This window comes from Megalops cyprinoides, chromosome 8, assembly GCF_013368585.1.
Source record: "Megalops cyprinoides isolate fMegCyp1 chromosome 8, fMegCyp1.pri, whole genome shotgun sequence".
Lineage (NCBI taxonomy): Eukaryota > Metazoa > Chordata > Actinopteri > Elopiformes > Megalopidae > Megalops > Megalops cyprinoides.
In genome coordinates, this window is record NC_050590.1 from 29,775,407 (window position 1) to 29,787,572 (window position 12,166).

Consider the following 12,166-nt stretch of genomic DNA (forward strand, 5'->3'; position numbering starts at 1 on the left):
TTCACTATACGATTGCCGTTGAAACATAGCCGTGACAACTGAAAACGTATTAGTCTCCATAAGGATTTAGTGTTCACATGATGGACCCAAATACACTGAGCAGCTAACCCAAGAGTAATACCATTACACACACACACAAGATTAGGAGGTACAAAAATCAAACAATTTATTCTGTCAGCCTTCAAGGCTATTTTACATAGAATTTTGGGTCAGAGGGAGTTTGTTACTTTTAAAAAACGTAAAATAAAGAAAAAACACACAGTCAATTAAATCCAAATTTTCATCTTCTACAGGTGAGAGCATGCAGACGTCCACTGATCTCGGTCTGGGACTCTCTGTGAAACTGAGGACATCTACAAACAAAGCAGCTTAAGTGGGCTCCTGTGATCAAAAATGAGTCAGAGGATAGGGCCATCCTTGAGAGGGCGACACACTGGGATCCACCTTCTTTTGTCAGGTCTGTGCTATAAACTACATATGGCTTCAGGGCGAGGTGCTTATTTGCCAAATTTGCCCTTTTTGTCATTCTTGCCCTTTTTCTTGAGTTTCTTGTTCGGCCACTGCTCCCCTTTGTTGCTTCCACTCTCCAGTTTCCGCTTCTTGTCACTGTGAAGAACAGCAGGTGAGGAGTGAGGGGACATTTTAGCTTAACATTTATATATGTTTATAGTTTTTAAGCTCTTCTTTTGTACACCTTCTAACCCTCTTAACAGTCCTTATTTACAGTATGAGCAAACTATAACGTGATCAACAAGGCAGTATATGAAAATCCTTGAAATATTCAAGCCATGCAGTTTGCATCATGTGAAATGTTAAAACTAGTTGCCTTTGCTGAACATCAGAAATGCCTTGAATTTGAGAAATGATGCTAAATCATAAAATGTTCACCAACTTTAGCATAAAATTATTTTAGGATCATCTGATTGGCTGCAGCTTTACTCATCTTTTGGTGGTAAGGCCAGACCCAGAACCCACTATCTTTCCATCACCTTCCCCTGGCTTTTAGCTGACTTTTCTCCCTAAATAGCTGGCTGTTGAGTTGGTGTGTAGCTTAAGACATAAGCCTGCTTTCATTTAGGATGTTGTAACCCATTTGTCTAACAATGTTGTAATGTCAGCCATGATTGATTTGGTTCTGGTTCTAGAGAATTGAAATGTGTTGATAATTTGACCTCACTTTGTTATATTCCAAAATCTCCATATGAGTTTTACATATATGGGTTAAACAAGTCCACTGGAGAAAAGGTTCGCATAGAGTAAACTGGTGTAATTTAACTGCTGTACAAAGTGGACCCCCTCTGAAACCAATATAACTGTGAAAAGTTCAACATGGCATTACTGAATGTAAGATCACTTGCAAATAAAACTTTAACTGTAAATGATCTTAGAAAATAGCATAAAATGTGTTTTTTTTGTTAACATATACTGAGCTGGGTACTCATCCTGCAGTCTCTAATAATGGCCTCCCCTTAAAATTAGTTTTTGAAAATCAGATAAGGAAAGGTCAGAGAGTACATGGATAATCAATTATTTATACCAGCACCTATAACTGCAAACACTTTTGAATATCTGTTGTTGGTGATCAGCTATTATCCTGCTGTCTACATTGTAACCTTTTGTAGTCCACTCACACATTGTTCAGAGCCAATTGTGTTCCACTGCTTTGGCATATTCTCAAGGTTATAGTCTAGCAATAAGGAACAGTTGCCACATCACTATACATTATGGCCACATCTTCTCTATGATAGCAACAGAGCCTGCTTCAATTCAGAAGATCCCTGGTCCTAAAACTTTTAAGTGACTGGTATATATATACCTTAGGTGATGGTCCAACTAAACTGAAGAAAAAATGTTTATGTGTAATAATGTATGGCAAATGTTAATGTAAACTAAAGAGCGCTTTTTCTCCTAAATTATCCATTGGACAACACTGTTATTCACCACATAAGCAGATTATCTCAAAATCTTTTAGTATGTGAACCACAAATGACAGTGTGCTCAAAGCCATTCTTTTGATATGTCTCTATTATAATCTTCAAATGCTGTTAAGAAGTTCATAATTTGACACCACTCTTAAGGGTCACATGCCTTGGCGGCCATACTGCATAACACTTAAATCTGGGCAAGGCAGACACTTAAATACTTAAATCTAGTTAAATCTGGCTGAAAGCCATTCCTCATGGTCTCCTACTTCCGTGACCTTCAGAACTTGTGAAGAGCTTCATAATGTGAGACCCCTGTTACTGCAAATGACATGTTAGCTTACAGAAAATTGCTACTGCAATATTAATGATGACAGCTTATATATATATATTTTATGGATATATATATATATATATATATATATATATATATATATATATATATTTTTTTTTTTTTTTAATGGAGATATATATATATATATATATCTCCATAAAAAAAAAATATATATATATATATATATATCCATAAAAGCTGTTTCTAACAGTTTCTCACAGAGGTAGTACACCATCTGATACTAATCTGTCATTGGCCCCACTTCACTGCTGCAAAAAGCTGATGCCACTATAAAGTCTAACAATTGCAGCACATGGGTCTCACCTCTTTATGCTGACGATGGCTGTGTGACCAGCTTTCTTCAACACCTGGTCCCATTCCTCATCATCTCCTCGGATCATATACCTGCAAAACAGAGAAAGGAGGAATTTATTGTAATTAGAGGAATTATATTGCTGCCATGGAATGGTGATATCTGAATGAGGAGGTGGTATGGGTCTACAAAAACTATGATGCTAACAAAACTATTTGTTTAATATGAGAGAGACCAGAGAGATCTGTGGCCTAAAATATAAATATAGTGACCCCTCTCTCAAAGTGTGCCTGCTATCTCAGGAAATGTGCCTGCAAGTTACAATTGAGATCTCAAAGCACAGAAAAAAAAGATTGTCAATCTACTGCTGGCACACAAGACTTTTTTCAGATTATCCTTACTGTGTGAGGTCCATCTCTTTGATCTGCTCCATTTCCTTCTTGTGCTTCTCCTGGAACTCTTTAGCTGCTTCATCCTGAAGCAAGACCAACGGGAAGAGATTCACATTTTCCTTTTCATTATATTTGGGGTAACCCTTTCTGTGAAAGGTTCTACTTAAAAAAACTACAAATTGACTTCATAAGTACTATATGATGCCTTCATTAACACTGCTTCAACATTTATAAACAATCAACTGACATTGACAGACAGTGTATGAAATGTTACCAAACATGTCAAGAGTGAACTTATCAGGACATACTAAATTAGATGTGAGGGTAACTTAACTTTCCTCTTGCCATGGATGGCGCTGCACAACACTGTCTAGAATTTTGTCATCTGACACATGCATATATGAGTGCTCATGCAGTGCTTATCAGTGCATTATGCAGGGCTTATGAAAGCTTTAATGAATTGTTATTCCAACCCATTTAAATGCAGTGACCCATACCAGATCCTCATTTAGTGTTCGGACAGTTGGCTCCATGGCAATGTCTTTGGATGCCACCATCTCGGCTTCAACTGCCTTCTCTTGAATGCTGTTAAAGTACTGCAATGGGAAATAAAAGCAACACAGGCACTAATATCAAGATGATGATTTTAAATGATGGAGGAGTCTTGGAAGGTTTGCTCTGAATCAAATCACAAACAAGCAAGAGGTATATTTCAGCTTAAGTTGATCATCACCAAAATGATTTTAACTTCCCAAAATACTGACTTGAAAGCACACAATATGCTCTTCCAGTGTTAACATTTTTGCTCCTTTAATAAACAGTGTGTGTGGTAATTTGTCTTTATTAATGCAGGAATAATTAATATAATCAACATTTTATTACCAGCATTTATTTTAACATAAATAAATGATCACATGAAGAGCACTTCAATTTCCTCAATCGTCACTAAATTTAAGAGCTAAGTGACTAACATGAGTATCCTAGCTCTGTTTATGTCGGTGTCCATGCAAGGGTGATTGTGTGCGTGTGACAGTATGTGTATGTACATGTATGATTGTGTGCAACAGCATTCTTTCCCCCTCACCTGCACCACCTTGCGTATGAGGCGGTTAAACAGTCCCATGAGCTGGCTACTGGGGAGCTCAATCTCCTTCTCCAGCTGGTCCACTGTCTTGTGCTGCAGCCCAACACCCAGCAGTAGAGCCTGAGGCAAACAGGGTTCATGTTCAAAGCAGCATTCCTACAACACCCACCCCACTCCAACACATCTGAAGCCACCGTGCTACAGTACCATCAAATCCACAGGTGTTTGGGTCACTTACACTCTGTGCAGCAGAGAGAGAGATGTCCCCTAGCTGCTTGAGATAGAACATTCTGGACATGGAGGGGATCATGTCCATGATGAGGTGGTAGTCCACCATGTTTCTGGAGTACATCTCCAAACGCTTGAGGTCATAGGGGGTGAAGTGAGTAGCCAGCTCTGAGCTTGTGAGTGCTGGGGTAGAGACAGACAGGAGTCTGGGTCAGACAGGTTGGACAAGGTGGATTGTGGGTCCCTGCAAGGGGCATGGTGGGTACTGACCTGGCTGGGTGTCCTGCTTGGCATTCTTGTTTTGCAGGATGTTGAGGGCCAGGCTTGGGGGAAATCTGCTGAACTGGTATGACAGCAGAGACAGAAAGCGTCGGCGGAAGTCTAGGGGACAAAATACAGTTCTCAGTTTGAGTGATGTCACAGATCCAGCAAGGATACAGAATTCCATAAGAGGGTCAGAGCGGGTGTGGGGCAAGGGGGCCTCACCTTTCCAGAAGGCAAAGAGCCACTGCCCCTGCTCTGAGGCCTCCTCTGTGTTCAGCTCCTTCAGCATCACACACGAGTGCTCCCCCGTCAGGTCATTCTGGGAAATGCAACAACACAGGACAGTCAACAGAAGGCCTTCACATGCAAGCAATCTGCTGCAAGGCAGGCAACATGAGAGTGTCAAACTTTATAATGCAAAGCACATTCCTCTGTATCTCACAAACGGACATCAACTCCCACACTACCTTTCTGACATGACTCAGGTGAACATGCACTGCAGGGATGAATTGGGAGATGGAAAAAAAGCAACTTACCGGGGTCTGTCTTAAATAGACAGGAACAAATCCAGCTCGCTTCCAGAACCTACAAAGTAAAAAGGACCCTGGTGAGCAGCAGCAGTTCTATTCATGACATTCACTGGAGACAGGCCAAGTTTGTACAGCATACAACGTAGGGCCCCTGGGCAGATCCTAGGAATCTCACCTGAGCAGCTGGGGTGTCAGACCATAGGACACGCCCAGGTAGTCCAGCTTCTCGGCTGGCCTCTCATTCAGCCTCAGAAGCAGCGGGGGCAGGTCCTTCCTGGGCGCCACCACTTCCTCTAGCAGACTGACCGCCTGCAGCATACACATACACACACACACATACACACATACACACACACATACACACACAAAAAATGCCTTTCACATGCAACTAAAGGACACTTACACTACACTACAGAGCCAACTCATTCCCTCACAGAAAACTCTCAGACACAACCCAGAGGGCCTGGCTACACAGTGTAATTAATATTTAAATATGGGACACAGTAACTTGAATAATGCTGTAGAATTAATATCTGTTTCAGTGGCTCCAAGACCAAGGCAGAGATTACCTCTGCATGACCTTACCTCACTGCTAACAGGAGTAATCTCACTAGCTGTGGTCTGAGCTGTCTCCTCTAGGCAGGGAAACTGACCCTCGTAGTACAACTGCAGCAGCTGGAGAGCTCGTGACCCATAGCCCATCTACAACATGGGGACGGGCCAGCAGTCAACACACAAAAAAACACCATCACTTCCTTCTCTACGAAGTAATAAATTCTGGAAGATCACAGTGATTGGCAATTTGATTCTGACCGTGCGAGCTCACATTTAAGAGAGTGAAATGGAGCTGCAGTACAGTACATATTTCAGTTTCAGTAAAGGTGTGGAGAGAGCTTACCCCTTGATAGTCTGGATTCACTGCGATGCGCACCACTCTTCCTCCAGACAGACTGCCAAACTCAGGGTCTTGGAACTACAGAAAGAGCACAGACAGACTGTCCGACAAGATCTCCACCAGCAGCCCACAGGACTTAGCAGTACATGCTGTGCTGCTTTCTGTGGAAAAAACCTTCCACACCCACTACTGTAAGGAATTAGTCCCCTAATCACCGACAGCATCTCCTGTGCATGAGCACATCTCTCGACATAAACAAGCCTCTGAAGGATCATTGATCCACTGGAGTGGCACTGCACAGTAACACAGCAGCACGCCTTGGACTTGTGACCATCTGGTAGTGAGTTCAAACTCCAGATGGGGCAATACTGTTATATGCTTAAACAAGGCAGCTCTGCAGGTGCACAATATGTCACATGCCAGTTACCCTGGTTGAGGGAATCTGCAAATCAAATAAAATGAAATTTCATAGGTTCAGTCATAAACATTAGCAAAGGTGGAAGCTGAACCATGCTAGCAGGCTCCCAACAACAGTGGTGTGATGTGCCGTACTTGTTCCGAAATGGTCCAGGGGATGAGGTCCCCAGAGGCCTTCTTCCCACGGGACAGGCTGTTCATGATGGACTGGCGTGAAATCTCCCCCTCAAGACACACCTAGAGACAGGATGAGATTTAAGAGGGCCAAGTTGAGTACCTACAGGCCTATGTCATTTTGGGCCTGACACATGTTCACATGCTGAATGCAGACCTCACCTGTATGACTGCTAGGACCTCTGGCAAGGAATTCTGGGTAGGTAGAACAGGGGGCAGCAGGCAGAAGAGGTGGTGTGCTGGGGCATCAGAGAGCATCTGGAGATCATTGGGTGAGTTCTGAAACCAAAACAGAAAGTGATGAAAAAACTCCAGGTTTCACACTATGGAAAAAGCACAGGAGTCATCTTTAGATAAGTAATTTTACAGGCATGACAAACAAGGAGAGGAATTACCAAACTCCCTTGATACCAGCACTTACCTTGTAATGTGAAGCCACATATAGAGCCATAAGCCTCTGCAGGAATGCCTCAGAGGCCTTGTGGTAGCAGAACAATGTATCCCTGTTCACATAATATCTACAGCACGGGGCGCTAAGGACACAACAGCAACTGAAAGATAAAAGACTTGAATTGAACTGAGCCAGTTGGTAATAATTTTACAGAAACTGTGAGAGGTGTAATGTGTAAGGGAACAGTCACATTTTAAAACCACGTCAGAGGAATATGGCAGAGTGCTGTCCTAAGGGAACGGACTCTGGAGGATACAGGTCACAGGTCTGGGGAAGGGGGCAGCCAGAGATAATCCTGGGGATGCTCAGGCAGTCGAGGCACAGCAAGTTGTTCAGCCACTTCTCCACTGGGTCCCCAGGGGCGTACCGGATCGACTCCTGGAGGGATACCTCGTGAAGGGAGCGTGCTGCAACAACAGAAGAACCATCAGATGGGGCACCACAGCCAGTCAGAGAAGCGTACACCTGATGTGCTCATTTGCTAACATGTACACACGACACGCTGCACTCACCTACGCACACACTCACTGACACACAGACAATGGTGCATGCACACTGTTGCACACTGCAACACAAAGTGACAAAGGCAGCTTTCTCATGGACACCAGCGGCACTGGAGCACACAGCTGGAGCTCTGCGCAGAGTGCAGGGACGTGCCAGGTACCTGTGGCCAGACGGGCAGTGTTGGTGCCCTTGTTTTCAGCGGACAGGCTCTGTTGGCTGTCTGCACTCTGCTGTCTCAGCTGCTGGATAAGCTTGAGCGACAGTGAGCGCCCTGTGCCCTCGTACCTGTGAGAGGTGGGACCACAGGTTAATCACACAGGCACCTGGACTCTCATGGCAGAAAGAGCAGTCAGTGTCAGTCCAGCACTACTGACCCATTGATGGTGGAGGACATGAACACCAGGTAGGGGCCCAGCAGCTTCTTCACCAGAGGCAGGGGGATGGCCGCTGCCTCATCAATCGCAAGTAGCTCTGCCTGGCCCAGCTTCACTGAGTCAGCAGGGTGGATGTACTGAGAGTCAGAAGTCAAAAGTCAAAGTTTGCTTGAGCTCACCCTGCTATTGGACACCTCACTGACAATCTGCCTCTCCCCCGTCTCTCCACTTGTGGTTTAACCATCCTAACATCCTTAGTTTCCTGCCAAACCTGTGAACATTTTGTTGGTTCTTTAATATCTGCAGATTGCCTTAAAAGTGATCGATGGATAGTAAGGGAACATTCATAATTCATTTCTGTAAACTGAAAGTGTGCACATTGATGAATGTTAAAACTGAGAACAGTAAGACGGGATTAGAATACTCCATTTTGTTGCTCATGGTGAATAAAATGTGTTATCCTCAGTAGGAAAATGCACCGATTCTCTTAATGATCCTCAACAATTCAGTGTGCAGCAGATGACAACACTGAGTCATTGACAACATCAGGGGAAAAGGGTGAAACTAATATGTTCTGTTCTGCATAGAAACTGAAAACAACACACCAGCCTCAACACAAAACCAAAAGTAGAGGCCACAATTATGGGCTGCTGCTGCCATGGAAACAACAGAGAAAATGCTGCCTACCTGAATAGTCTGACGATGCTCTTTGAAAATGTTAACTCTCACAACCGCCTTGTTAAACTCAGGATTCAAGGACTGGATGATTTCATAGTCCAGGTGCTCCTGTGCAAGGAAATTTCACATTGAGTGCTCTGATGAAGAAATGCACTTTAAACAAAACAAACACTTTAATCATTTAACAAAATATAATGTGGAAAAAGGGAGAATGAGACATGATGAGTGATTACATCAAAACACACCGCTCACCTGGTACTGAAGAGCATCAAAGCCCTTGAAAATGAATTCGAACAATGTGTGGAGGTTATCCGGGCTGGGGGATGTCACAAAGATATTAGAGTAGCTGTGGAAAAAGCAAAGGGGATTACATCAACAACAAGCAGATGATTTAGTGAGCTGACATCTTCTGTGGTGGACGGTGGTGATGGAGAAGGAACCGTACCCAAATGCCACAGCCCCAGCGATGGCCATGCCCAGGGCAGCTGACTTGCCCCGTCCACGAGCAGCGGTAAGAGCCACTGTGCTCCGCAGGGTCTTCTCAGAGATAGCCTCGATGAACTTTAGCACAGCCTTTGCCTGGAGCACAGAGGCCATCAGTCACAGGCCAAATAACAGGTCTTGTTTGTCAAGATCAGTGCTGTGCAGATTCAGAGATCTTTATAAAACATGTATGGGCTGAAGCTGTGGGCTCAGTAAGAAGCATGGGCAATCCTGATGATTCAAAAATCAGTGCATAAAGTACAGCACAGACTATAAGCACAGCCTCCTGATCACAGATCACAGTCACTGTACTGTGGAACTGGCAGCCACCAATCTCATGACACAAAGAAGGGCGGTGCATCTGCAGAGAGGAGGTGTTCTGACCTGGTCCAGAGTCTTACAGCTGTCCACTAACACTCCTACAGGCTGGGTGTCCTGAAGAGACTCCTTCAGCTCTTTGAGCTCCAGCTCCTGTGGAGACAAGCTGTCCTCCTGCACTCACACAAAATAAAGGTGAATCATAGGTAATTACACACACATAGGAACAGCTACTCATAGCACGCAAAATAACATGGATGTAGTAGTTAAATTACTGCTAGGCATGACCATAACAATGTTTCATTCTGCTTTGATTAAGTGTCCGCAAAGACCAAAATGCAAAGTTGCACAGAAATGAAAAGAAGTTATACACGGAACCTGTTGTCAAGTAGTGTTGCTGGTCTGGGACTTGACAACCCTACCTGTGTCTTAGGAGGGACTGGCTTGATATTAGCAATGTGGCTAGAGATGGGCAGGACGTTGAGCTGATCATCAATAACAACACATGACTTGCAGGAGGACAGAGACAAGATAAACCTGGAGAACAGATGAAAAGAAGTTGCATGAGTGATGACATAAATTGACCTCCACTCAGATCCAAACATCTCCCACCCCAGTCCATTTCAATCACTTTATTCTCCAGTTAATGTGTGCTGTCCTTAGACTTCATACCAGTCACCATTCTTAAATATCAATTAGTAAATTGTTGCCTTGCCTTGAATTGCCTTGATTTCACAACAGTGTGCAATCAACCTACCTCTCATTGAACCTCCCAACAACATCCTGATGTGCCTCGGTCCTATAACGAGAATGGACATCCTGGGGGGGGCACAGATTACATTACATTATTTAGCAAACACTCTTACCCAGAGCGACTTACACAGGTTTCAGTTCTTTACAAAGTTATCCATTTAAACAGCTGGATATTTAACTGAGGGAATTTTTTGAGTTAAGTACCTTGCCCAAGGGTACAGCAGCAGTGCCCCTTTCGGTTACTGCTCCTTACCCACTATGCTACGCTGCTGCCCGCAGATAGATAACAATGTTATCAACACAGTTCTCTAAAGTATTCCGCTACTACCATGGCATTACTTCGAGCTGACAGAAAAAGGACCATACCATTGTCATTGTATACAGCTGTTTGAGTGAGTTCATGGTTCTCAGCAAAATCACCACAATACCCCCTCCTTCCACAGTCTCGATGGTTCGCGCCAGGAGATTGGGAGTCACGGCCTCAAAGTCCTGAAGAAAAAAAAAAAATTCAGAGAGCTCAAGGTTGTGAGATGAATGAGAAGGGGAAAACACTGGTCAAAGCAAGGTGTGCAACTTGATGTACTGCTTCTGAGCCAGCTAATCACCTGCAGGATGCACATGCCGTAGGTGTTCCCCAAGATCTTGTGCGTCTCATTGTAGTAGCAATAGCGGATGTTGGTGGCAGCAATGAACAGTTCAAAAGGGTCATCCTGCTTCAGGTTGAGGGTGCCTGTCTTGATCTTCTTCTGCAACTGCCTCATTCTCTTTTTGCGGTGACTGTTTGTGAGTGAGGACAGATAGACAGAAAGCATGATACTCATCTCACCTATTTAAGTCTTTCAAAATGCAAGGTCCCACCGATTCATTTGGTACATACACTCTTCTCTTTGTGTGAGTGATTGAGATGACAAAACCCTCTTTAATTTTAAATTACCTGCTGAATCCCAGCTCTTTCTTATAACACCACAGGACCGAAGGTCGGGCTTTAACTGTGGCTTTGGACAGCATATGATGTAGGATAACCACCTGAAGACAAAGTTAAAATGGGCGTTAAGGGTGCACCTTTAAATTTCTGTTACAGTTAAGTGATGTTAAATTCCACGACCAATATTTCAAATCTCTAACTGCACAGAGGTCTCACCTGGTCTCTGCCGTGATCGCCGACAACCACAAATAGTGTACGGTGGTGCTGCACCACGCCATTCTCAATCTGGACGCGGATACGATTGTCCACCTTCTTACGAAACGTTGACATTTTGCTGATCACAGTGCCACCGGCTATACAGGACGTGAGAAATACCGACAACTTTACATGCAGTAATGGGACTCCCACCGGCGCAAACTGGTTAGATAGTTGGCAAGGTTACTCGTACTAGAATTCTCTTGCTCGCATACAGATATAAATCTTTGTGAAAGAAGCAGCATATATATGTAGCTGCTAGCTAGTTAGCTTGTTAGCTAGCTTTCTATCATAATTACTGGCTAATTTTTAAAGTGGATAGTGCTGCCACGGTGCAACAGCATCACCATGCATCCATTTTATGTATTTCATACATAAAAAAAAAACTTAATGCATCATACTGTGTACCTTATTAAACATACCTCACTTTGCCATCCACCGAAATACGCAGATGTTCCAGAAATACTGTCCAAACACGTGGATGTCCTCCTTCTCCCAAATAACTACAGTAAGTTAAACTACGAACCTCAACAGCTCACTTACCTCACGTGGAGACACATCATTTTTACGACTCCATGGGATGAAGGACCCGGAAGGACCTACGCTACGCTGTCTGAAGCGAATGCCTGAATGAAAACTTCAGCTAGCGTTGCATAGTGTGTTTTTACAGGTCTGTTTTGTCTTTCGTGAGACATGCTCAGAGTTATACACTGTTACCTATTTTTGTAGCTTGCTTAATTGGTTTTTACGTTAAAATGCAGGCGTGTTTATTGTATGGTTATTTCAGGTGTAAACAAAAGATCTTCTGGACAACGACGTGATCTTGCCAGATTTTATTCAGATTTATCCATTCAGTAAGAGTCTTTCGCTTT

The 12,166-nt window shown here is 43.6% G+C and overlaps 1 protein-coding gene across 2 annotated transcripts; it reads right to left on the reverse strand.

The window, feature by feature from the left end:
* Positions 1–150: 150 nt before the first annotated feature.
* On the reverse strand, positions 151–11,880 carry nat10 (N-acetyltransferase 10). Of its 2 annotated transcripts, none has more exons than XM_036534908.1 (29): positions 11,838–11,880; positions 11,256–11,392; positions 11,049–11,140; positions 10,720–10,891; positions 10,481–10,603; positions 10,119–10,180; positions 9,784–9,898; positions 9,428–9,535; positions 9,006–9,139; positions 8,813–8,906; positions 8,570–8,668; positions 7,883–8,019; positions 7,669–7,793; positions 7,261–7,411; positions 6,975–7,071; positions 6,716–6,832; positions 6,515–6,616; positions 5,966–6,040; positions 5,653–5,769; positions 5,243–5,376; positions 5,074–5,122; positions 4,760–4,856; positions 4,544–4,654; positions 4,284–4,456; positions 4,046–4,165; positions 3,459–3,557; positions 2,971–3,044; positions 2,581–2,661; positions 151–606 (listed from the first exon to the last, which is right to left on the reverse strand). In XM_036534908.1, the coding sequence occupies exons 2-29, from the start codon at positions 11,367–11,369 to the stop codon at positions 498–500; spliced, it is 3,081 nt and encodes a 1,026-aa protein (XP_036390801.1). In that variant the 5' UTR covers positions 11,370–11,392; positions 11,838–11,880; the 3' UTR covers positions 151–497. The 2 variants fall into 2 exon arrangements, with proteins under 2 accessions (XP_036390801.1, XP_036390800.1); XM_036534907.1 differs by lacking the exon at positions 11,838–11,880 and adding an exon at positions 11,717–11,825.
* Positions 11,881–12,166: the final 286 nt, after the last annotated feature.